Source organism: Myodes glareolus, chromosome 13 (genome assembly GCF_982192425.1).
Source record: "Myodes glareolus chromosome 13, mMyoGla1.1, whole genome shotgun sequence".
NCBI lineage: Eukaryota > Metazoa > Chordata > Mammalia > Rodentia > Cricetidae > Myodes > Myodes glareolus.
This window is the reverse complement of record NC_142038.1, coordinates 14,038,487-14,064,892: the sequence shown is the minus strand read 5'-3', so window position 1 is coordinate 14,064,892 and position 26,406 is coordinate 14,038,487. Positions and strand designations below refer to the sequence as shown.

The 26,406-nt window shown below is 44.2% G+C and overlaps 1 protein-coding gene and 1 long non-coding RNA gene across 3 annotated transcripts in view; one reads left to right on the top strand and one right to left on the bottom strand.

The window, feature by feature from the left end:
* The window catches only part of Myo5b (myosin VB), a 279,116-nt gene that overhangs the window by 58,168 nt on the left and 194,542 nt on the right, over positions 1–26,406 (top strand). Inside the window, exon 1 of one of the 2 annotated variants that reach the window (XM_048419437.3) lies at positions 21,755–21,820. The exons of the other annotated variant lie outside the window; for it this stretch is intronic. Within the exon in view, the coding sequence (XP_048275394.3) occupies positions 21,770–21,820 (51 nt within the window). The 5' untranslated portion in view covers positions 21,755–21,769. Of the gene's footprint in view, positions 1–21,754; positions 21,821–26,406 lie in introns of those variants that run through there. 2 annotated transcript variants of the gene reach the window in all.
* Positions 20,932–21,819, bottom strand: LOC125390431 (uncharacterized). The gene is made up of 2 exons (XR_007228736.3): positions 21,383–21,819; positions 20,932–21,281 (listed from the first exon to the last, which is right to left on the bottom strand). It is a non-coding gene; the product is annotated as an uncharacterized LOC125390431 (long non-coding RNA).

Genomic DNA, 26,406 nt, shown 5'->3' with positions numbered 1-26,406 from the left:
AAGCATTGTGGTAAAGTATGTTGCCATTGTGTGAGTACTTGGGGCCAATGGCAGAAAGAGGCTGCCTAGGTGGATATTTCTAGAAAGAAAATGTTGGAGGGAGCTCACGGCCTATTGCCCTTCACCTGACTGATATGGGATGTTTTTCAGTGAAGCCATTTGTGACGGCTGCTTGTCTTTTGTGGTATCTAGCTGGCATGTAAGAGTCAGGGTATGCCCTGCTTGGGAGGTGGAATGTCTGTCTCTAGCTAAAGCCTGGAAACGCAAGGTAGGGATTGGAGGTTTTAAGCTTGCAGCTGAGTCTTATTAAAAGGCTTTAGGATTAGAATTCCCTTTCGGGACTGTGCATGCATTCCATTCTAGAATCCATGAGGCTAACGACCACTGTGAGCCCATAGAGGGCTTTAGTCACTTTAAAGAGCCAATGACACGCTGCCTCATTTGAGTCTCGCAAAACCTGCATGTGTCCCGATCAGAGCACTTGTTTTTCCATAGTTTTAAGAACTGTAGCTTGGAGGAAGAGGACCCTTGCCCCAGACTCCAAAGCTGGAACGTGGCAGAACAGAGTTCACTGTGCCCTGTGACTGCTCAGCTTGAGAGAACTGAAGCTTAGAGTTTCAAGGGAGCCAGAGGAGAGCTGTGGACTTGCTGAGGGCAGACAGGCTCTGGCAAGGTGGCTCCGCAGCCCTTCTTTCTGAAGACCCAAGGTAAAGTTGAGTATACTCAGCGTTCACACTGATGAGTTCATTCAGGGTTTCCCCATGCATTTTATATTGGCAAAACACATCACAGAAATTTGGTGTGTGTGTGTGAGAAAGAGAGTGAGAGTGAGAGAGAGAGAGAGAGAGAGAGAGAGTGTGTGTGTGTGTGTGTGTGTGTGAGAGAGAGAGAGAGAGAGAGAGAGAGAGATTTAAAATGGCCTTGGTGGGTGTTTCCCTGTGTAGATGCATGCTTCTGTTGGTTCATCTGCTGTCTTAGAGTAGCTACCCTGATGCCTGATGCCCTTTGTCTTTAGGGGTGGGTAGGTAGAGAACACCTCCAGGTGACTGTGTGTGTGTGTATGATTAAATCATAAATCCATCAAAGATGCTTTTAGTTTCCTACATCAGTGTCATTGCCCACCAGTGCAGGCCAGGCATGGCTGACTATATGTCATTGTTCCAGCCAAGGGAGCTTTGCCAATGTCCAGGAAGCACTGCTTATTCTGAAGCCACGCGAGCAATGTGTGTCTGTGCAGTTCTTAGCATCACTCCCAGAAGCCACGGAGGCTGTCCATACTCCCTTGTCTATAAGCCCTAAGGGAGGAAGTTTTCAGGGATGTGCTATGTTGTTAATCCCCTCGTATTCATGAGATTGCACAGGATTGCTCTGGAGCTCTTCCTCTCCCAGGAAGACTTAATTACAGGTCCAGGTGCCTTCTGCTGGCTAACCAGAAACCAGCAAAGCCTTTTGCTTGGTCCAGTAAGTTCTTAGAAAAGTTACAGGCGCTGGTTTTCTGTGTGTGGCTGATGCATTTTTAATTGTACTTGCAGTATTAAACAGCATTTCTTAATCGGATCAGTAGGTAGCCGACAGCTGATTCCAATGGTGTCTCTTGGCAACCTGCCTGACGCTCAGCCTTGCTGTGGGTTCATCTAGCTTCTGTTCTTGAGCTGATTCAGTGTGGGCTGTACTGGGCATGCTCACTGTTCAGGTTGGATCAGTGATCTCTCTCAGGGGCTCCTCTGAGAAGGGAAGAAGGAAGAGATGGCGGGATCAGTTTTACTTTATATGTGGTTCCCACCTAAGGAAAGTCTATCCTGTTGGTCTTATAACATTCTGGAAAGTTGGGAGGCAGAATTAAAGCCCCTCTGCTGACCTTTCTCATTGGGCGGAGGCTCTTGCACGCTTCCCTCTATTTGCTTTAGGATAGAAGGGTGGCAATGCTTGGCCTCTGGCTTTCTCTGCGGGGCTCAGATTCGGGAGCTACTTCAGCTGAGTTAAAAGACCAGCTCTGCTGTGTATTGAGGAGCTCATCAATATCTCACCTCTTTGTGTTTCTATTTTTCCATCTGCAGAATGGAGTTATGCCACAGGGAATGAATCCCAGGAGCTGATACAATGGGGGCTGGAGGAGACAGGTCCGGCTTGTGGGAAGGTCTCTCAAGCACCAGCCGTTCTTGTCACACACTGATATTGACCTGCTCCTGGATCATCTGTGTTCCCTAAAGCAGATATGGAACAAGAGCCCTAGTTACTCAAGTGTTCTGTTTTTATCAGAGCTTATCTCCCGTACCCAGTTCAGACATGGAACATTTGCAGGGTTGACTGTGTCATGCCTGACAAATAATATAGGCCAGAATCTTGTTCGTGAGTGACCCCTGGGGAGAAGCGACTATAGGAAGAGCCTGTTGTTCTCAAATGGATTGTCCCATTTGAGATTCCAGCCACCGTTCCAGGCATAACTGTAATGGGAAGTCAGCCCTTTGTCCAGAGTTCTGCTCTGACTCAGCCTCTTACCCATTCATCCACGTTCTTCGGCCCCACCTCTAGGGGGCAAGGCCTGGTATTGCCTCTTACCTCACCTGGTTTACCTCATTGCACTTACGTCAGCTAGGACAGTCTCATTTTAGTGTGGAAGGTAAAAGTTGCTGAGCAGTGGTTGAGTTGCCGTGATATGATTTTCAGGAGGTCACAAGTGCTTTATGGAGGTGTTCCTCTATGACCGAGCCCATGAAGAACCTGCTTTTGCAGTTCTTTGAGGGGAAACCCGAGGTGCGAACTCTGTAGTGGGAAGTGACAAGCATAAAGGACCACAGAATCTTGGGTGTGGATAGGTGTCCTTCTCCCAGGCTGACTGGCCTTTGTACCTGACAGCTGTGTGGAGCTGCCTGAGAGCTGCTAAGGTCCAAGGAGCGATGTGAGTCTATTCTCAAAGGCAAGAGACTTCTTCATTGACATCTTAGTCTATATGTCTCTTCCTACCCAGACACATACAGGTGCCACTTAGCTGGCTTCTAGGGCTCTAGTCTTCTCTATTAGTCATGAAGGATTCCTTTCCCTGAATGAGGCAGAATGATTTACAAGTTCATGGCCATCGTTGTTTGTCAGGATGGAGGGTCCCATTCACAAATCACTGAACTTACCCTTGCTAGCTAACTTCTTGTCCACTAACCAATCACTCCCCTACTCCCAAAGTAACTGCTCTGGTCTTTCTACTTCTATGAAATCCGTGTTTGTAGGAATTACATGCAGTATTTGTCTTTCTAGGCTTGGCTTATTTCATTTAACACGTTTCGTCCACATGGCTGAAAACAGCCTCTTCTTTTGATTATGCATATGACATCATCACGTTCCATGTCTTCTCAGTTGGTTCCACATCGTGTCTACTGTGACTACTGCTGCAGCCAGCACGGGTAGCTTCTTGAGAAGGACATGTCAACATTCTTGAGATAGCCTCAAATTTTCCTCAAGAAATAGCATACCCTTCTCAAAATAACCAGACAGTGAAAGAAACGTCCTCAGAGCAAGCGGAATAGTTAATGGATAAGCTACCTTGCCGAAGGTGTGGCACCATATCTTAGGTTAGGATTTGCATAGGACGCCTTTCCTTAATTTCAAACGCTTGTCTTTCCTGCTGCATCCAAAGCCTTTTCTAGCCCCACAGTATTCCTACTCTTTGAAAGGAGTTTTCTCTTGAGTGTTTGCTTGACCACAGATAGAAAAGCATTCAGATTTTCTCTCCAACTCTTTTCCATAAAAACAGAGCTGGATGGTGATTCTGATAATGGAAATGCCACTGCCCTGTGGCCTGAGGAGGCTGAGGCTACACACATGGGAGAAAGATGTCCTCATCTTGTACTCGGGAATGAGTGGCTGCTTAGCTAAAACCACATTTCCCGCATTTCGATGAAAATGTTCTAGCACCGAATGTAGGGAAGTGCTTGAAAGGGAATCTTAAGGTTTGAAAGTCAGCTCCATGCATCTCTAAGAATAAAACTTTCAGTTGCTGGAACCTCTATCAAAATGCACTGCTGTCAAGGGCATACCCAGTGGTTGAGCGGAAGGCACAGGGACATTTTGTGCTAATCTTTGGCTTTTTATAAATTTTTACATGGGGACTTATTAGTCAAATTTGCCAAGTAGAACAAAAGCGCAAATAACATGCTGTGGTAGAAATGGCTTTAGATAGACATAGTTCCTAGGTGATACTATTAGCGTCACGGAAATGACGGAGCTTTTGGGGGAGCTCCCTGTTCTATAGATGGTGTGCATCTCTGGGTTATGGACGCACAAACAGCTATTTGATGATTCAGAGGATCCACAAGGATGCCAGGCAGGAGGACAACACCAGCATTGAGCCTGCTGCCCATTCAGAGCAGGCTTTTGGTAGGCATCTGAAGAATGTGCCCCAGGGGTACTTCGCACACCGCTTTTCAAAGCAGAAACTGCTTTAGATTATAGAACCTTAATTTTTTTTTTTAAAAAAGTCTAAGTCACCTTGTTTTAAAGTAAATGTTCAGTTCACTGGTGTTCAGCATGTTCAACATCTGTGACATTTGTATCTAGTTCCAAACATTTATCTCACTCACAAAGGAGACTGTCCATTCCTCTTGCTCTAACCCTTCACTACTGCTAATATTTATTCTGTACAGATTTGCCTCCTAGATATTTCATAATAGTTGAACTGAGAGTTTTTTTATATCTAGCTTCTTTCATTTAGCATATTTTTGAGCCTCATTCACATTGGAGTGTGGTGGAGAGCCATATTCCTTTTGCTAGATAAGCCCTTGGAATAACCATTCCACTCTGCTACCTATGCCTTACTTTGTTTATCCATTCCTTAGATGATTGGCATTTGGATAGTTTCCCTCTACTAGCTATCATGAATTTTTCCTGCTGTTTATATCATGGAAAAGTCTTTTGAGTACCTGTTTTCAAGTCTTGTGTACACATTTAGGAGCAGAGTTCCTTGATTGGACAGTTCTGTGTTCAGTGGCTTCACTTTTCTGGCACAACTGCATTGTTTAACCCTCTACAGAGTTTGATGGTTCTGGTTTCTTTCTTTCTTTTTTTTTTTAAAGATTTATTTATTTATTATGTGTACAACATTCTGCCTCCATGTACGCTCGCACACAGAGCAGGGTACCAGATCTTATTACAGATGGTTGTGAGCCACCATGTGGTTGCTGGGAATTGAACTCAGAACCTCTGGAAGAGCAGGCAGTGCTCTTAACCTCTGAGCCATCTCTCCAGCCTGGTTTTTTCATATCCATGGTAACATCCACTGTTTGCCACTATTGAGTGTTCACCATCATACTGCATGGAAACGGATTCTGCCCTGTAATTTTGATTTGCATTTCAGGCCTTCGTTTCTCGTTGAGTGGCATTATGGAGGGGCCACATACTTCTTCCAAGATGATTTCATATGATGGGGCAGTTGTTGAGTGGATGCCTCCTCTGTCCTTAGTACTTTAGTGATTTTTGTCTTTTAGGTTTAGATCTCACACCATCCTGCTTCATGTATGAGATAAGGGCTTGGCAAGAGTAAATTATGCACTTGAAGTTATTTACGTGGCTTAGTAGCAGTTTTGGGGGTTTATCTCAGGGCTCAAATTTAACTCCAAGGCCCATGCACTTTCCGGAGAGAGTTTGAATCCTGGAAGTAGGTAAAACAAAGTAAAGGTGACTTCCATTTCAAACACTTTAGTCAACAGTGAAGAACTGACTTGTGAAGAAATAGGACTGGGTGGTTCCATGGGTCTTGGGAGTCTATTGCTGTCTCTTGAGAGAGCGGGAAGCCGAGACCTCAGTGACTGGGAGCATCCTGTGCTGGGCCCCTGATCATTAATGAAGGGAGCACCTGTATGTGTGTATGGAGTCATAGGATCTTTGTATTACCCTTGCTGGAGATGAAGTCTGGAATATACTATATTCTGGGAGGGGAGCAGGTGCCCAAACTGAAGCTCCAACTCTCTAGGTGCGCTAGGTGCATACAGGATTCATGGTGGAGGCAGGCCGTGTCATGAGCAGTTCAGAGGGGCTTCATGAAGGAAGTAAGGGAAGAATTCTCAGTATAGAAAGGTCAGAAAGATTTCAGAGGAAGGATTCAGATCAGTTCTGGAGGAATTTGAAAAGCAGGGAGTAAAAAGGAAAACATCTCAGCTATGGGGAGTGGTGTGTGGAAAAGGCCCAGAGGAGAGGAGTTGTGAGTTGGCAGGACCTGAGTTTGACCTGATAGCTCAGTGGAGGAGGCTGGAGGAGAAGCTCTCTGGACAGTTAAAGGTGTTCAGGTAGCTGAAGGTCAGTGTTCACTATCCTTCAGCTTCCCAAACATTAACACTTACTTGTCTGGTTCCTTTTGAAGGAGGACTGCCCTACAGGCATGAATTAGAAGGTCTTCCCTTCCCACAGGCAGTTCCTCACTTGGTAGATTTATCCTCTAGTCTCTGGATAAGCAGGGATACTCACCTCCTAGTTACTTTTGTGCAACTGAGACTTACCCGTGACAGACCCGCGTCAGGTCAGACTGCATACTTAGCAGAGACTTGTTGGACCTAAGGCAGCTGGAATATCCTGCCGAGGTGTTTCCTTGGAACCTACTTCACTGAGCCCTCATGTGAGGTTCTGTGGATCCTGGTAGCAGAGATTGATGCTATCCTGGAAGGGAGGGAGTATTATCCTATTGACATCACCATCTTCTTTCTCATCTTCAGTGAGCTGGGGAAGGGCTTCACAGCAGGCCTTGAAGAGTGTGTCCTGAAGCATCAATGCTGCTTGCAAAGGTCACGAAACTTCATAATTTCTCCTACTCTCAGACCCCAGACGTAAAAATGCCAAGTACAGCTAGACAAGTCATTTTCCTCTTGTCTATAAGTCTTGGAGAGCGTTGCTTAAATAATTAAGAATTCTTGCGGGTAAATGGTGTTTCTTGTTTATCACCTCTTTCAATGCCCTGGTGCTAAAAGAAAAAATAAGTGTTTTTAAAGAAACTGAGCCCAGAGTTTAACAGTGCTGCTATGAGTTGGATTACTTTTCACTTGCCCTGGTTTTAGATTGCTGTAGAGATAGTGGCTAATTTGTGAGGTCATTCAAAGTATCTGTACTTTTATTTTATTTTTTTTAAATATTTATTTATTTATTTTGTATACAATATTCTGTCTGTGCGTATGTCTGTACCTCATTACAGTGGTTGTGAGCCACCATGTGGTTTCCGGGAATTGAACTCAGGACCTTTGGAAGAGCAGGCAGTGCTCTTAACCACTGAGCCATCTCTCCAGCCCCAGTATCTGTACTTTTAGCAGAATATTAGTTGTATATTTTCACCTAGCACTCATGACCTATCTAGTTTCTGATTCTTAGCCTCAGTAACAATGTCAGGTGTGGGTTCCATCTCATGGAATGGGCCTTAAATCCAATTTTTAAAAAGTGGATGGTTACTCCCATAACATGTGTGCCGCTCTTGCCCCAGGATACCTTATAGGCATGTTGCTGTTGCAGGCCACAGGGTTGTAGCTGCGAGAGATGGATGATTACTTTTTCTGGCATCATATACAGTACCTTCCAGCACCATGACCTCTAGTCAAGTGACACTTCTAGTTTGGTGACAGTCCAGTTTCTCTATGTTTGAAGATTAAATGCTGTCTTTAGGAAGAAGACTTTGCTATCCAGTTGTGAAAGGTAACTAACTAATAGCATTGGAAAGAGCCTGGAATGTTTGATGGTCTTATAGGGGCCTCTTTGAGCAACAAGTTAGCAAGTGGAATCCATTCCTGACAGTCATGGTTTTACTTGAGATCATATGATGTCTGTCTAGTTGTGGCATTCACACTCTCTCCCCCACCCCATTGTATAGTAACTCCATTTGAATTCCTTTTTGTATTTTAGGAAGCTTCTAGAGTGGTTGGTTTCCATATGACCTTTCAAAAGACCCTTGGTATAGTCATCCCTCTCCATATTCCTTCCTTTGCCCTGCCCTCCCATCCCTGTACCTATTATTCTGCTAAGTAAACATAACAATAAAATGACTCCTGACATACTTCTATACCCATAGATCGATACATCACTCAGCCTTCATCAGAGAAGCTATTTTTTGCAGTAGACCCACAACTTGGCGATGTGCAGACAGTGAGAGACCGTGGAATACTCAGTCCTAAATGGAGTGTCCTTATCAAACCCCTCCTCTCAAAGCTCGAGGACCTATGCAGAAGAAGAGGTGGAAAGATAGTAAGAGCCCATTATCTGGCTCCAAGGAAGAACCTTCTAGTCACAACAGAACAGATGCACATATGAACTCACAGAGAATAAACAGCATGCACAAGACCCGAACAAATGCAAGCCAGACAAAATCCCCAGTGTGGAGAAGGGGAAATGGGTACATAGTCTCATCCCTAAACAAGAAGCTATTTGCAGCTGACTCCTGGGAGAGGGAAAACCAGTTTTCTCCTGTGGAGTGATCTGGGGTGTATCAACCACACTCCAGGGCAGGCCTGATGCTCAGGAGTGAATGACCAATACAAAATGGATTCCATGTTTGTTGTTTGTTTGTTTTTTCATGATTTTGTTGTTATTGTTTGGAGTTTTGTTGTCTTTTTTTGCTTTGTTTTCTTGTTTTTATTTTATGTATTATGAGAGAAAGAACGTGAATTGGGTGGGTTGGGTAGGGAAGAACTAGGAAGATGTGGAGTAGGGAAAAAATATGATCAAAATATATGAAAAAATTGAAAAATGATTTAAAATATCTATTAGAACATACCCAAAGCAAGTTAAATGTGCTGCCTTTATTGGCGGAATCTCTTCTTCCCTCCCCCTCCCCTCCAACACTTGAAAGGGACAGGTTGTCTTTTGAAGTCTGGTTTGACTGTTAACCTTCCTCTTCATCCTGTGCCCCCTCAGAGAGGAAAAGGAGCCTTCCCAGTACTGTAACCGGAGGTCAGGTGAGTGAATTCTTGCAGCTCACTGGCTCTGAGACTTTGGGCAAGCCACCCATCTGACCCCTCAGCTTCAGATTCTACCTTCCTGTTGAATTCCCTGTGACCCTGCTGTGCATACTGGTTGGATCATTGAAGAGAAAACTTCCCCAGCCCACAAGATTACCCTGTCTGCAGAGACAGCAGTCTCAAAATCCACAGACAAAAAGTTTGGGGGTGATGGAATGCAGCTGTTGGTATAATGAACACAGAGAGAAGCTGGAGAATTTGGAATAATTGAGCTGAAAGATGTGAAGTTTGTAGGGTCGTTGCTACTCAGTCTTCTGTTCAAATTGTTATGAATACAGCCCAAGGGACCGCTGCATCAGCGGTAAGGAGGACTCTCGCATGCTGTAGGACAGAGATGCTCACAGGGCTGCTAGGCAGCGGGCCTGGCATCATAGGGAAGCTGGTCATAAGTCCAGATTCCTGGGTCTACCCAGGCCTGCAGGACTCAGTTACAGCAGCCCTTCCAGGGCACAAGGCTGCATGCTAAATTAGAGAAAGGCTTCTAGGATTCTAGCCCCCGAGTCTTCTGGGCATTATTTGCAGGTTAAGAAAATGTGCCAGAGATGGTTGAGGCTGTCCAGGAAGGCCAATAGTGGGCTCATGTTCCTCAAGTGGCTTAGTGGATGAGCTGCAACAGTGGCTCATACTGTCCCTCTTGTCGTCCATGGTGATCACTAGCATTGGGTCCTTGACTTGTAAGAAATATGAACTCTGCGACACAAGGGATGGCTCATTGGTTTATAGTGATTTTTGCTCTTGCAGAGAACCCAGGTTCATTTCCCAGAACCCACATGGTGGCTTACCAATACCCATTAACTCCAGTTTCTGGCCTCCGAGGGCACCACCAATATACATGGTATGCAAACATATGTGCAAGCCAACACTCATACACATAAAAATAATTGCTAAAAAATTTAAAAGAAGAAATACAGATTTGTGGGCCCCACATGGAATGCCAACAGCGACACTGTTTTATAAAATCTTCTATGGAGGTTCACAAACCTGGGGTTCATATGAGCCCCAGCCTAGCCTCTTAACTCTTGGCCGAGTGCTTTTTGACAGAAAGATACATATTTTAAATTACTAAAATCTGTGGCAGAGCTTCCTTGACACTTTCCACAGGTTCGGGTTGGAAACACGTCTGGGTGACAGATGCAGGTTTTTTTGTTTGTCTTTTCAGCAGCCATTGCTCTGCTGTCCATAGCATGTCTGTATTCGGAGCACCTGGGCCTTCCAGGGTTGAACCAGGAACATGTCGGGGAGACTTGAAGAGTTAGACTCCTAGCTAGTTTGGTCTGAGGTCTGAGTTTTTTTTTTTTTTAAAGATTGTATTCTATTGAGTTGCCATCATTTAACAAACATTTTCTTGATTGTGGAAGAGGCTGGGGCAGTAATAAAAAGGGCATTTTCATTAGGCATACAATAATGTATGGCTGTCATGCGCTTGAACCCATTCGCCTGTCTTTCACTTCCACATCAGATTGGCAGCTTGAATGGTCTGGGGGAGGAGATTAGTGTTCCACACTCAGCTTCATCTCCTTTGTGCAGTAAGTGCTTCTTGCACACGCTGGATGGAGAGCCCCTTGGCCAAGGCAGGAGGAGGAGATTATATAAGCCAAGAGCCATTGTGTGGGCTCAGGCCTGAGCCTGGGAGGGCTGCTAAAGAGAAAGGGCTGTTTTTAGCAAGCGTATCATTTCCATTAGGGGCAAGTGCTGGGAGGCTGTTCTGCCTCTTTCTTTTCTCCCTTTCTTTCCTGTTCCAGGCAGTGCAGAGCATGGCCACAGAATGCCCTGAAGATGCTCTTTTCCCCCTCGGGTTTTACAGAACATTTAAGGAGCCCATCCCTCCATTTCATATGATAGGTTCTGGTCTAGAGAGAAAGGAAGTCAGATTCCTGGGGAGATAAGATATACAGAATTATATAATCCAGACTTTAAAGATTCCATAACAGATGTCTTCTGGAGTGGTTTTCCTTGTGCTTAGAGATCAGAGGGTTCTTTCTGACCCAGTCATGTGGCTAGAGGGTGCTGTCCCAGGCCACAGGAGATAGACTTTACAAAGCTGTTGGAGAATCTCTCACACCCTTGATGGGATCTTTGCAAAAAGACCATGTTGGAAGAAGTTCAGAGTTCAGATTCATGATTATATCACATTTAAATGTGATTTTGAGGTTTCTTCTCTAGAGGGCATTTGAGGAAATTGATTGCTATCCTTTGTTTTTATAGGGCCTTGGTCACATTTCTGCTCGTTACTTTAACTCTCTCTATATTGGGACTAATAGAGCATAGTTAGTCTTGACCCCTACTCCCAAAAAACTGAGGATGGGAGAAATTTTGAAATGAACTGCTGAATACACGGAAGCAACCTATCAGAATGTAGAACTGAGGTTCACCTCATAGCAAACTGGTGCAGGAGAATTATCTGTATTCTGTCAATCATGTATTTTAATAAAACGCTGATTGGCCAGGCAGGAAGTATAGGCAGGTCAACCAGACAGGAAGTAGAGGAGGGGCAATGAGAACAGGAGAAGGCTATGAAGGAAGAAGCCCATTCCTTCATTCCTGCCCAGATCACCGAAGAAGCAACATGTGAGCTGACAGCTGAAAAAGGTACCAAGCCATACGGCTAACATAGATCAGAAAAATGGGTTAATATAAGCTATAAGAGTTAACAAGAAGCCTGAGCTAATGGGCCAATCAGTTTATAATCTTATGGAGTCCTGTGTGTGATTTTCTTTGGGGAATGCTGGATGTGGGGTGCCAGGTGGGACAGAAAACCCAAACTAGCCGGGCCCCCATGTTACAGCAAACTGCCGTGTGCTGGTGCTTAGTGATACTGTGTGATGGTATTGAGAAACTCACACATGTAGCTCACATATGGAACATGTTCACAGCTAGAGGACATCAAGTTCTCCATTACTGTGACTTCTCTGTGCCTTACTGTTTTGAACCTTGGTGTTCTTTAGGTGCCTCTGTATTGCCTAGAGGGTTTGGTCAATGCATCTTCTTGAGTTCCAGATTCAAGGGGGTCTTAGGTGGAGCCTGAGAAGATGCTCAACTCATGTTGCTGGTCTGGGGAACCACACTTTTTTTTATTATTAAAATATGAAAGTTTCCATTTTCGCCCCTCCTCCCAACACCCTCCTACTCCCCCCCACTCCCTCTCCTCTTCCCTCTCCATCCCTAAGAGCAGTCAGGGTTTCCTGCCCTGTGGGTAGTTCAAGTTCCTCCCTGCTCCCTCCAGGTCCAGGAAGGTGAGTGTCCAAACAGACTGGATCCCCAAAAATCCAGTATATGCAGAGGAAACAAGTCCCAGAGTCATTGTCAATGGCTTTTCAGAAAGACTCCGGGCCAGCCACATTCAGAGAATCTGGTTGGATCACATGCTTGTTCAGTCCCAGTCTAACTGGCCTTGGTGAACTCTCATTAGATCAATCCCCTTGTATCAGTGGGTGATTGCTCCCCTTGCGGTCCTGATTTCCTTTTTCATGCTTTTCCTCCTTCTGCTCCTCCTTTGGACCTTGGGGGGCTCAGTCCGGTGCTCCAGTGTGGGTCTCAGTCTGCATCGCCATCCATCGCCGGATGAAGGTGGGGAACCACACTTTTAAAACAGCCATCCGGAGTTGAGGTCAGGGATTGATGGTCTTGTCGTTTATTATGTGGATTGGGCACCTGACAAATTGGATGCCTCAGATAGAGCCAGTCACCTTTTTGAGTTAAAGCTAAAAGTTCTCTTGCTACACAAGTGAATTGTTTCAATTTGAGTCAGTGAATTTTCTCTTTTTGTTTGTTTGTTTCTGTTTGTTCCCTTCCTCCCTCCCTCCCTCCCTCCTTTTCTGTCTGTCTGTCTGTCTTTTCTGATTGGGAAATGAGCATCCTACTCTCCATGCCTTCGTTTGGTGACAGTGATGTCCTAAAGGTTAATTTGTAGTTGACTAAATCTGGTTATTGACGAGAAAATAAATGACAAAGGGTGCTTGGCACCTCTATCTGCTCCATCCTGATAGCACAGGGAAGGTGGCTGTGGAGTGATATCCCACCATAAGGTACACGTGAAGGCTGGGGCATTGGCTTAAGTTAAAAAGAAAGTAGCCATGTATCTTGTGGAGTGCCTGCTGTTATTCTCGATCCTACAGTTGAGCGCTTTGGTCTTTGGATCCCAGGGTTGTGTAATGAGTTATTCTTAGGAGGCCCTCTTAGACCATCAACCTTCCTTAATTAAATTGACTATTCCACTTTAAACATTCCTCCAGGAAAATATTCATTGGCTTCGTAGGTAGGAAATACACATTTGTGTTTCTGGGTGTTTGAGTTGGCTTAGCATTGAGAGTCCATTTGCTCTGGGAGACTAGAAGGGGGGGGCAGGTGTCAAACCCAAGCTGTACAATACTTGTGTTGAGGCTCTCTGCCCCACTAGCTTGATTTTACATCTGCCTTCCTCTTCTTCCTCCTCCTCCCTTCCTGGTCTGTGCCCATAGGATGTGTTGTGATCTGGCTACTTGTTAGTCTAGACTGCTCACCAGTCTAAATTGTGATTACTGTTTGTTTTTCTTAAGCATAATTTGTTGGTTTTGGTAGTGCAAAATGCCTCTGCCAAGCACGTAGGGTTTGGGGAAAAAGGGCTCCTGTGGAAATAGTCTGCAGTTGCTTGTTTATAAAACACCTCAGTTGCTATGCTTACCTGCCCTCTGATACCGAGGCTGTTTCTTCCTTCAGAGAATAAGTTGGACAAGTCAGACCGGGTGAGGAAAGCCTGGAGGACAGGGAAAGGCCTAGGCTAGGGGCCTGTTAGCAGACACCTTGGCCGCAGTTGAGATAAAGATAGACCCACTAGGTTCCTTCTTGCCTGCCTACCATTGTGACTGGGCTTTCTATGTATTCTTTGCATTGTTAACAACGTGAGTTGAGCATAACAATGACATTGACATCTCGCAAATGGAAACCAAAACTCTACCATTTCAAAAACTGTGACCTGTGCCTCGGTTTACTCCTCTGAAAAATGGTGATATCGCCCACCCATTGCCCTTGCCTGTTACTTTACTGAGCTGACAGCAAGCCAGCTGAAGCAGTAATCGGACATGCTAGGGCTTTAAGCATGAGGTTGTGGATGAAAACCAGGCTCAGGTGGCAGAGAGATTTTAATGCTATAAATGGGGCTGTGAAATGGAAGTTTAATCTTTTGAAATCTGATCCCATTTGCTCAGTGTAAGGAATGAACTTGGGAAATCAATAAAATGAGTTAATTGTGTGCTCTCTTTTCACAATTGGTGTAGCAGCCCTTTAGGATTTGGACAGTAGCTCGCCTTCCATGCTCTTTAAGCTAAAACAGCATTTGAGATTCCTGAGAGATAGGGAGAGCAGCTGAATTGCTTCCAAAGAGGGCAACAATCAGAGGCAATGAGGAGAGTGCTTAAGAGGGCTGTGCAGAGGTGCTCCCTGAAGGAGTCTGCCATTAAAACTCTAACTTCAAACTTTAAAGTTGCGGTACATCTATCTTTGGGTAGTTAATGCATTTTATTTGGAGGGGTGTCCTTTAATATGTAGGAATGAATTGAAATGCCCTGAGCCTGGTGATGGCAAGGCCACACTAGATGTTCAGACATCAGGTAAGGAGAAGCAGCTGACTTGAATAATTAAATCAGTACAGAGCACCGTTCCTTAGCCCTGCGATAGGAACACTGATGTGTGTGTGCCTTCGTCATTCACACACATGTGAAAGAGAGTTATCTGCCTCCAAACCATGAGCCTCGCAGTGAAATTGGCAGAAGCGATCACAGTGCATCACAGAGAGGGGTGGTCCTGGGAGGCAAAGTGGTTTGTGTCACAGCGCCCCTGAGATTGCTCTAGAGCGGAGCTCCCCAGGGATGAGTATTTTTGTCAGTTTGGTTCACTGTCCTCTAACAGGCACTGAGACAGTGCTACTGCATAGCCTGGTGCTGAGCAGATATCCTTTGAGAGACAAGGTGGGGAGCTACTGAGAAAGTCTCCTGTCCCTCCACAGGTGGGTGCTGGGGCCGGACAGGGAGCACAAGGCTCCGCTAAAATATCTCAGCAAACAACTATTAATTCCTGGCAATGAGATTATGTTCTAATTGTGCATTATTCATAGGCAATCAGCATCACATAACCTTCATTAAACAAGACTATTTTAAACTTTAATGTGGGTGATAGGCCTGGGTGTTTGTGATTTGGTTTGTGTTGTGTTAATAAATGTCTTATTGAAATAAATGGCCCCATTTGTTTTTAGCATTGTTGTGGCTGAGAAGCAAGATGCTCAACTGGGGGTGGCTGTGAAGCTGGTTTTCATAAGCTTCTTGGCTATGGGAATATTATTGTCACTAGTCATTGTTTATTTTCACTGAGTAATTGAGCTCCTACTATGTGCTGCCTTGGAAACACACCGTTTCTAAGGAGGTAATCATACCAAAGGAGCACAGAAGAAAGGGCTGCTACCAAAGGGCCCCCCTAGACTTGAAGGCAGAAAGGAATGGGATCTTGACAGAACTTGCCAAATGTCACACTGACTGAATGCTTGGAGTGAGCTGCTGCTGGTGTGCCTAGCTACTGTACGGAGCTGGGGCTACCACCCAAACTTCTTTGGAATGCAGTTTGATAGGTGTAGGTGGCTGGCAGGCAAAGAGAGGTCTTGCCTTTCCTATTGACGAGACTGTCTTGGTGCCTGGGTTACCATGATGGGTCAGCTTGAGTGCCGTGCATAGACAGCTGTGTATTTTTTACAACATCATTTCCCAGAATGAAGCTCTTGGAACATCTGATCAAGGTGCCTTTTCTGCTTCTCCCAGGTCTCAAGAGTGGGGCTTTCAACTTCTCTTTTGCTTTGTCCTACTCAGTGTTTATGGGTTCACATCTTTATTTCCAGCTTTCTCTTCTGCATTAATTCTCTGGAGGAGCCTTCTTGTAATTATTTTATTTGTGTGTGTGTGTGTGTGTGTGTGTGTGTGGTGTCTCCATGTCCAGGGATGCCATGCATGCCATGGTTGTATGTGGAGGTTATAAAAATGTCTTGTGGAGTTCATTAATTCCTTCTTCCTGATTTTGCTTGGGTTCTGTGGTATCAAACCCAAGTCACCAGGCTTTGACTTCAAGCATCTTTAGCACTGAGCCATCTGATTGGTCCAAGAAGCCCTTCCAATTTTTTTTTTCTCCCCTGTGCTGTGGATCAGTCTCAGGGCCTTGTGTGCAGCAGGCACACACAGTGCCACTGAGCTACATGCTCAGATTTACCCGTGGGTCCTCTTGAACCTGTTTCTAAGCCCTCTGTGTTGCTTCCCTTTCCTTCTGGGCAGAGGGTGATCTTCTCAATTCCATGTGTAAAGCTGACGTCATGTATCCCATCTTCAGTGGGATGGCTCAGGAGGAAACAAGATTCTGATTTCCCAGGAGCAGATGTCACATAAAATACTTTGTGTGACTCTTGACAGTGAAATAGAACTAGTCCATTCGGAACCACTCCTGTGAATACCCAACCAGGTGTGCCCATGGAGTAGAGAAAGGATGCGTTTTGCTTCTCTCATTGGCCTGTACTTATCTATGACCTTAAACCGCTCTTCCATCTCACAGCCAGGGCTCTACTGAAATGTCAAGGCTGGGTAACTTGGCTGTGAGCTTGGAAGGGGAGCACTGTGAGGCGGGAGGCTAATCCCTGAAGTTTGTCTACAATGCTGAAAGTCTATCTGGACTCTGGAGCTTCTGCCTTCCATTGAGTATGCCAAACTGGTCTAGAGAGTCCGTGGGAGGCACAAGGTGGGAGGGATACTATTAAACATTGGTAATGAGCTTTTTGGTAGATGATAAGTTTTTTATGTCTAATATTAAATGCTTTCTAGCATCGCTAAAGCCAGTTGACTTTGCAGGGGAAATAATTATAAGATCCTCTATTTCTTAGTCAACCTCTGACAGTAAATGTACACAGACAGTTGTTGGAAGGACTCAGAAGCCCAATCCCACAGATAAGCGGTGTAAAATTCAATAGCAAATGTCTCAAGTCCTTGTAAGATGTCTCTTGGAGGCCTACAATTTATCCTACATAGGTAAGATCCTGTGTTTTTGGTTAGACCATCAGCAGTGAGACCCATTAGTTGCGTCTGAGGCAGAGTTGCAAGGTTCTGCCTCTGAGGTGAGCCCATGGGAGTAGAGGAGCCTCGAGCCTGCCTCCTCTTTTCCCTGTGTGTCACTATGCTGTTATAGCCGTCCCGAGACACGGTGTTCACTAAACCATGTTGAAACCTCGAATTGGCATTCTATGTGAGAAGCCTCTGTACTGTTTAGCGCTACCTCTCCAGTAGCCAGTCCCCTCCGTTGCTTGACGGGCATTTTCTGTTTTAGGTATTTTTTTTATGTTTTTATCTCGTTTGAAATTTTCATTACTACTTCAATTTTATTTTGAGTAGTAGGTACCCAGGTGCATGTCTGATTGGAAACCCACATCCTTAGATTTCATTGGGGAGCTTCAGATTGAGACACACTCAATGTTGTTGTTTCCATGTGTGTTGTGTGTTGATTCCATGCAGATGGATTGCAAACAAAGTGGGCTACGTGCTTGAAATCCTAACAGCCGTCACGAAGGACATTCACTTAGTAGTTTTTCTGAGATCCTTCACGTGAAAGCCACTGCTCTTCCCATTCATTCAGAGGAGTTACAGGTTTACAATTTTGACAGTGGCCTGGATATTGAGGAAGGCACTTGGGTAACAGATAGACAACCTCATCTGCTGGGACATTATGTGGAGTCACAGGAGCCAGGCTGTACGGCTCTGAGGCGCTGCCATCTGAGCATCTCTGGAGGAAGGTTTCCTTGTTCACCGCTCTGTCGCCTTTTGCTGGTTCTGAGTTACTTGTGTTCCAAGAGGGTGCGCTTGCCTGGGTCACACCAACAAGCTGCCTCCCTACAGTGTCCATTATGGAAGAGTGTCTCTATTCATTTCTGAGTGTAAGTCTTTCCTTTTCCTCTGCTACACCCTGCCTCCGCTGAAAACCTCCCCTGCTGATCCAATTCTTTACTGCTATACCGCGGATCCATGCAACCGTTAAAAATCTACCTTGTAGCCAGTAAGGCAAGAAGATGTCTCTTTTGGAGCATTTTCATCATGAAAAAATAGCTAAGTACTTAGATTTTCTAGTGTTGATTTTTGTTTGATTTTTGGGACACCTATTATCAATGTTATAATTTAATAGGAATCTATACAACCTGACTGTTGGTTTTGGTGCCTGTTGCCTCAAAACAGCAACCATGATTTGACACATTGTCTTTCAAATTATTTGAACAATACGTGCATAAAACAAGCTGCTTAAAGCAGTGTGGTATCACCACATATATTTTGGTGTCATTAAAATATAACCTCATAGAAATTTATGGATTGATCTTCTTGATAGAAAGTTAAAGGCAAATTCTACTGTGGAAATCGGGAATGTTACTGTATAGATACTGTTTGGGGGATGGAATTATTATCTTGCTCCTGAGTGGTGGTCTTTTGCCTGAACCTTGCTTGTGGCCCAGGTGTTAAGAAGTTGGTCCTGGTTCTGGCATTACATCACTGTTTTTTTAGGCACAGAACAGTGGCAGCATCCTCTTTGTTTTAGACTGACTGGAGATTTCTTTCCAAAATCAATCTGTCTCTGGTTTCCTCTGTTTTTTCGTCTCTGCTTTACAAAGTCCCAGACCCACTGTTGAGGGTCCCTTGTTGCCATCAGACACATGACTACCCAGATCTACTCCTCGAGGAAGCAAGGTTTTACCAGGAGACCTTGTGAGGCTTGGTCCTTCTGCCCTTCCCAACCCTTTGCTGATAGCTGATGATCCCTTACTAACTCTCACTGGGAATGCAACTGTCCTGTCAGGCTTATTGCCTGTTTTGCTCTATAGCAGTGATTCCCAATCTGTGGGTTATGCCCCCTTTGGGGGTCAAACAATGGGGAATCAAAGCAACGACAAGAAAGCATTTGCCTTTATGTGACCTGTCGTCTGCATGAGTAACGCTAGGCCAGATGCTGTGTGTGCCAGAAGAGATGAGAGAAGGGCACAGTGGAGAACCAGGGGTTCGGAGGTGGAGGTTTTTGGTGGGTCCAGGTGAGAAGAAATTGAAAAAAGTCTGGTCTTCCCAATTAATATACACCAACGGACTCACCCCTCTCTTTTCTCTCCTCCTCTCCACTCTCTTCCCTCTCTCCCTTCTCCTCTCCTCACCTCCCCTTCTCTCCCCTTGCCCCACATTCCCTCCCTTCTTCCTCCCTCCTGTCCCTTTTCTTCTGTTTCTAGTGTCCTGTCACATGGCTCTGATTGGCCTGGAACTCATGTGGACCAAGCTGACCTCTGACTCAAAGATCCACCTGTCTCTCCCTCTCAAGAGCTGGGACTAAAGGCTCGTGCCACCACAGACCTTGAGATATTTTAATATTTTCTCTGTATATTTGTATGTCAGTTTTCCTCCCATTTTCTGGTAGACTTTATATTTGTTTGTGGAATCTTCAAATTTCTTAGTCTTTCTTTTATGGATTCAGAACTATGTCAGGATTTCAAATTCGAGCAAATGGAATATTTTTTGAGGTCCAACAATGTGGAGACTTGATATTAAATGACTGAATGTGTGTGTGTGTGTGTGTGTGTAGGCCTGAGAAGAGTTGGGAGAGGGGAAACTGATCAGACTAGAATATATGAAAAAAGTTCATTTTTGGTTGCATATTGATTATGATATTCTAATATATAGCATATTTTATGCATTATATAATATATAATATATTCCTTTATATATATATATATATATATATATATTAGAAAATAATAAGCATTTGCTGAGAGCACTCTGTCCCCCGTCCTGTTCCACTGTGACTCCTGAATGTCACACACATTCATCCCCGATGATGGCTTTTTTAGGAAGCTGAGGCTCACTCACCCTGTCGGAAATTTTGGAGGTAAACGTCCAGCTCAGCAGTCCTCCAACATTTCCTGGTTGTCCTGTGGTTTCCATGGTTGACGCTTGTTTACAGTTTTTCCAGAAGACTAAGATTTTTGTTTTTAAAACTTGAAACTTAACCAAGTTAGGAACTGTGAACACACCCTTAGAGTTAGGAAGGACTGGAGCAGGAACCCTGCACCCCAGTCTCTGTCCCCCCATCCCTGCCTGACCTTGAACTTGTCCCCAAACCTTTCTCATCATTTCCATTCGGTTTCAAGTGCAGGAATGCCTCTCTCGCGTCACTGTTCTGTGAACTTCAGCTTCGGGCTGTGCCTGCGTCTATGGGTTTTTTTGGTCTATCATTTTCTTCTAATCTTTTTCTCTCCGTCTTTGAGCCTCTTATTTGAAATCCCTTCAAGGCGAGCAGTTATTCATTTGGTATCTTCTTTGTTTCTGCAGGCCTTTCTATGTGTCTGCTTCATTTCCTGGACTCTGTCTGTGTGGCTGAAATTAGAAACCTGCAGAGGCAGACCAGATGCATGAATCTCATGAAGTAACAGCCTTGAAATAGCCCAAGTCTAGTGGTAGAGGGATGGGCCACACAGCTCCAGTGAATACTTGCCTTGGGCTGTCCTAACGAGCAGTCTCATTGGTCTCCTGCTTCCTAGACATTTGAGAATCACCTCAGTGCATGAGCATCCTTTAATCCAACCCTTGCCTTTTCAAGCTCCATTTTCCCTTTTTTCCTGTAAGTGAATTAGTATGGAAAGTTTTGGGGTATAGTCAAGGTATACCTGTATGCAAATGGAAATTTCAATCCACAGAAACTAAACAGAAGTCAGAAGTGCTCAGCTTCATTTAATTGGACGTAGTATTCAAGCATGATCTGGGGTGACTCATTTAAAACAAATAGTATCTTTAAAAATAAATAAATAAATTTATTTATTTTACATCCTGGTCACAGTTTCCCCTTCCTCCTCTCCCCCTAGTCCCTCCCCCACCCTCCCCTTGTTCCCACTCCTCCTCCATTTCTGTTTAGGAAAGGACAGGTCTCCCATAAGTATCAGCAAAGCATGTATTTTAATGGCAGAAATAGCTTCAGACGATGACAGGAAGACAGAAAGTTGGCAGAGTTCAAATTATGTTTGGAGGCTGCTAGCAGTTTTGGGTTAGGAGCATCCCCTTCCTAAGTGTGCTCTACCACATGGCACACTCCTGCCGCTTAAGGACTGAGATCTGTTGATGCTGGCCTTCGTGAAGCACCATCTATAAACGGTAGCTTTACTACTGTAGGCGATGGTTGTGACACACAGGATGGGGGTGCAGTGAAGGTGAATGAGTAAACACACTAAGGAATGTCTAAGATAGGTGCTCTCTTCCCCGAAGAGTTTAGTACTCTATCAACATAGACCTAGGAGGGAAATAAATACTTGCTTTAGTAAATATGCATTGATTAATCAAAGCTTTTGAGATGGGTGTCCGAATATTTAACTTGTACTTTACAAACCCCACCTCTGCCATTCCATGAATAATAGAAGAGAACTTTGTTCCAGTTTCATTGGATCGGGTAGCCAGTGGCTGCAAAATATCTATGTTTCCAGTAGCGCCTTTGCCTCTCCTTGTTCTTAGCTGGGGCCCGAGCACAGACCTGCTGAGTGACCTTAGATGCATGTCCTCTTAGGAAGGTTTCAAGGCATTTTAAGCATGCAGGCTGGGTGGGCATCCTGGGAGCCTAGCACGTCTAGGATGGTTGCTGTGGAAAAATCAAATTCTGAATTCCAGCTTGGAATTCAGAACACACCTTGTTTGCGTACCGATAAAGGAAGTTCTTTGTCTGTGCAGCAGGATGTTGCGGATCTTGCCATAGGGGACGTGGTAATGCAGTGATGTTTCTTCCAGATGGATCCAAGAGGGAGTAGCTCCCCTGTGCTGCACTGTAACCTGCAGAAGGTCAGTTGCAGGGAGGCATGAAGTTCTGAAACGCAAGAGCACAACTTCAGAAATTTTGATTAAAAAAAAAAAATTCCGAAAGAGATTTTAAAAGGAGGAGATGGGTAGAGGCAGTGGGTGCAGAGGCAGAACACACTCATGGTACCATAGTCATTTCTCAGAGTAGTGAGAATGCTGATTGCAGAATGTGACTGTTGACTATGAGTCCTGAATGCAAGTGGAGACAAACCGTGGAAGGATGGCAATACTGGACACCATCCTTCTGGAACCTTTGTCTCTGACCAGGATTCATCCCTCAGGAACGAACTCAAGTGTGCTGAGCAAAGACGTGTTTTGTTAATTTTCCTCAGAAAGAAAATCTGGGTTTACTTTTCATATCTCTTTTCCTCAAAAAAAGGGGTCCCTATTAATTGATCTTTAGAGAAATATTTTAAAATGCTACTTAAGAGAATAGAATAGTGGTTAGTAGATTCTGGGAAGGGAGTAAATAATTGTGAGTAGAGAGACTCAATATATACAGGGCTCTATCTGAATATAGGGATAACGTCCTGTGTTCTGTAGCAGATCAGGACATTTATGGTTAACAGCAATTTAATATTTAAAAAATGCTAGAAGAAGATTTTTACTATTCCAAAACCAAATGTCTAATGAGACAGATCCACCATTATCCTTACGTGATGGTTATAAATAGTGTACGTGTATTGAAATGTCTTATTGTAGCCTATAAAAATATCTGATTATGTGTTGACCAAAAGTAAAATTAAGATGTACTTTTAAGTGATACTTTAAAAGGAAGTTGCTTTGTCTTCTGGAAGGTCACTCTGGGCAGATGGGTGACAAAGAAAAATGATTATTTTAGGGAGAGCCCCCTTCCGTGATGTTCCTGAAACCAGGAGCAACAGAAACCCATTAGCGAAGATTGGCCAGGCACTGGCATAGGCCTTCTATTGGACTAAGAATTTTGGAAGAAGCAAAGATGCATAATACACAAGCCATCTTCAAAGGAAACTTATGATCTAGATGGGTAGATAAGATAGACCTGCAAAACAGCCTGGGAAAGACTGAGGTGAACAGCGTGATATAAATCACGGTGTACAATGATGCATGTGTGAACACATGTTCTAAATGGCCATGTGCTCAACTGCATAATCCTGGCAATTAGTAGAAAGTGGTAATTTTTTAAAAAATAGAGTCCTTGAAGGAGGGTGAAACTCTGGGTAGTGCAAGAGAATGTGTCAAAATGTAGGATATAAAAATTATATTTCTCTTTCCATTTTTTTCTGTATGGCCTAATTGTGAGTTAAATAGGAACATGAATCTTCTAGAGATTTGGAGCTGGGGTTATGGTTCAGGTGTGGAGTGCTCGTCTTCCATGCATAGTACCCCTGGAGTATTTCTTCAGTCTTTGTCTGTTTGTTTGCTCTCCACACAAAACCCAGCCAGCTACTTGACATTTCTACAAGGGGGTTCTTTATATTTGGTTCCAAATGAAAGAATCATATAAGTTCTCGTTGTTTTTCCAGTGCCTAAATGGTATAGGGCACACATAGCCATGTGAGCAATAGTTTAAGAAATTAGTAGGTGAACACCTTTCAAGGCTCAGTAATAGAGGGATGAATGAGTACCCGTATGCTGGAATATTCCAGTATCCATATGCTGGAATGCTAAAATGGGTGAACCTGAACCAGATCTGCATATGCCAACAATGAAAAAGTAAGTGTTGGGTCTCTGAGTTACATGATGAATAGTTTGTTATCATCTATCTGAAACACACAACAAGACAATATTAAGAATTGGGGGGGTACCTGCGTATATCATTATGATATCCAAGTATGGGCAAGAGGCAACTCACTGGCCATAACGGCTTGTTTGGTCTTGAGGGGCAATTGGATGAGGATGAAATTCACAAAGGTGAAGGAAATTTTGTTTTTTAAGTCTAAAATTGGAGCAGGCTAAAAAATTAACACTGAATGTTCGGGATATAGATACTTACTTGTCAGGGACCAGCCTGGACATGAATCATTTCTCGTACCAGAGTGGGGGTGCGGGAATAAATGAGGCACAGTTCACATGACAGTATTGGGAGGGAGTTTCAGGGTTCATTCAAATCCTGAAATCACATCCTGAAATCCCCTGTTTATTTTCCAAACAGCTTTTATATAAACTGAAGGGGGCAGGTAACATAAACTTAGCACTGTTTCCTAGATGGGATGGGGGATTACTTAGGTCACATCCTGCTCATGTCCATTTGTCACTGAAAATACCTCTTCTTCAGATGCCCTTCTAATTTACAATAGAAGGAGCAGAATGACTTCGGCATATCCTGGCCACTAGTTAGGATGGTATCAGGTTGTTTTACTGTCAAAGAGCTAGGGGACCCCCGGTGTGAAAGGTGCCAGTTGCGCCTTGTAAGTTGTTCAGATTCTCTGACTGCCAGACATTGTGGAATGTGGGCCTGCATAATTTGGCCCCCACACTTACTGGAACTTTTCTATATTTTCACGAGATCTCTGCTATTTGGTAATGAAAGTCTTTAAGAGGATGGTAGATAGAACTGAGATCAGTGTGCCTGGCTGAGAAGGGCTGTAGTGGCTTCATTAAGTCTGTGCTTCTGTGATAGAAGGAGACCAGAGTCCAAACAAGAGGGCCCATGCCAACCCTTTGCACTGAGACCTCAGACACTTTGTAAAACTACCATTTTCCTATACACAGATAGTGACCACCTGTTACATGGTGGTCAAGCTCCATCCTGGACACAGACTTGGCAGCTAATATTGAAGGCCAAATTTGTACAGATGTTTTGGCATCTCTTCAAAGAACATTGTCACTGGTTTCTTTATAATATGATTGGCTACTCACATAATTGTCTAAAATCTCAATGTGACACTTTTATGTAACCTCAGAGGACTGAGGATAGAGGCCAGGCACTGGGAAATGTCAGTTGGCTTCGTGAGGAACTGTTTATTGTCTGTGTGCCTTGGCACCTGCCACACTGGTGCTTAAATATTTATTTGAACTAATGCATCTAAAGAATGTTTTATTCATGTGGCATTGTTAATCACAATGGGTATGAGATCGTCTCCCTGGATGCTGAGAATAAAAAGTAGTAACAGAGTGGGAAAGACCTTTGTATCTACAAAGTGTTGCCTAGAAGCTATGGAGGCCTCTTAACGGAAGACCTACAGGTTCTAGTACCGAGGGCAAGCCACTTACCTCCGCATCCAGAGAGCAGGTGATCACAACCCCTGTGTTGGCATCTTTCTTCACATTATTCTTCTTCCCTCACCCTCACTTCATTTCATGTGGCATAACTCCATTTAAACTATATAGGTATATGTATACACACCTAAGTACATACATATATATGATACATATTTAACATAAACATATAAAATAAGTTTCTCTATTTTCAAAAACCATCTTTAGTGTTATTTATCTATCCTTCCTCTATCTGTATTACACTTCTTTTCCTCACTTAAAGTCCCCCCACTTTTCCCATTTCCTCCTTCATAGCGCCTGTGTTCTGCTATCCCCCTCTGTAGAGTGCCATCTTCCTCCCGATTACCCTTATCCCTCTCTCCTGGCCTCTGTGGTTGCTTTAGGTTATATGCTCACACCCAAAGATTTCGATCTAAGATCCATAAACAAGAAGGAACACGAGTCTGTCATTCAGACATAGAATTTAGAAGAACTGAGCCAGAACTGGCCTAGAAGCACTAGTAGTGGAAGGTGCTATGCCAGCTGCCCGGGAGAAAAAGTAATCAGTAGTCCTACCCAATCCCAAAGCTGTGGACCACAGCAATGGCCAGCCCGGCAGGATACCCACAAGGGTGCAATAGTGGCATCTGGTATCCCGAGAGTAACTAATAGCATTTTAATTTGACTTAAGACCCACTCAATGGGAGGAAACTCATGCCTGGTACTGGTAACCTAGCCAACTATGCATGCATGGAAATGTCACAGACCCTATTTTTCTAAACTAGTATGATCTCTTGTAACATGTAGGACCCTGCTTGTTTGTGTTTTCTGTCCCGCCCGGCCCCCCAGTACCCCACAGCTGTTTAGTCCCAGAGAAAATCAACCACAGAGAACTCCGTAAGTTATAATGCTGATTGGCCCATTAGGTCAGGCTACTTATTAGCTATCTCTCACATCTTGATGAACCCATTATTCTGATCTATTTTAGCCATGTGGCTCAGTACCTTTTTCAGTGGGGCAGCTCACATCCTGCTGCTTCAGTAGTCTGGGCAGGAGTGCGAGGAATCAACTTCCTCCTCCCCAGAATTCTCCTGCTCTCTTTGCATCATTTCCACTTCCTGTCTGATTTCCCCACCTACACCTCCTGCCTGGCCAATCAGCATTTATTTAAAACATGATTGACAGAATACAAACAATTCTCCCGCACCAATCTCTAACTCTATTCTAATCCTCACCTCTCATCAAATAAAATTCTATTTGTCATAGAGACTATTACAGAAGTTCACAGCTGGTCAGGTGACCATATGATGCCAAGCTCCAATTGCTATAACTCCAATACAACCCTCCACTTAAGATTCAGGGTAAATGCCAGAAGAGGAGGCAGGAAG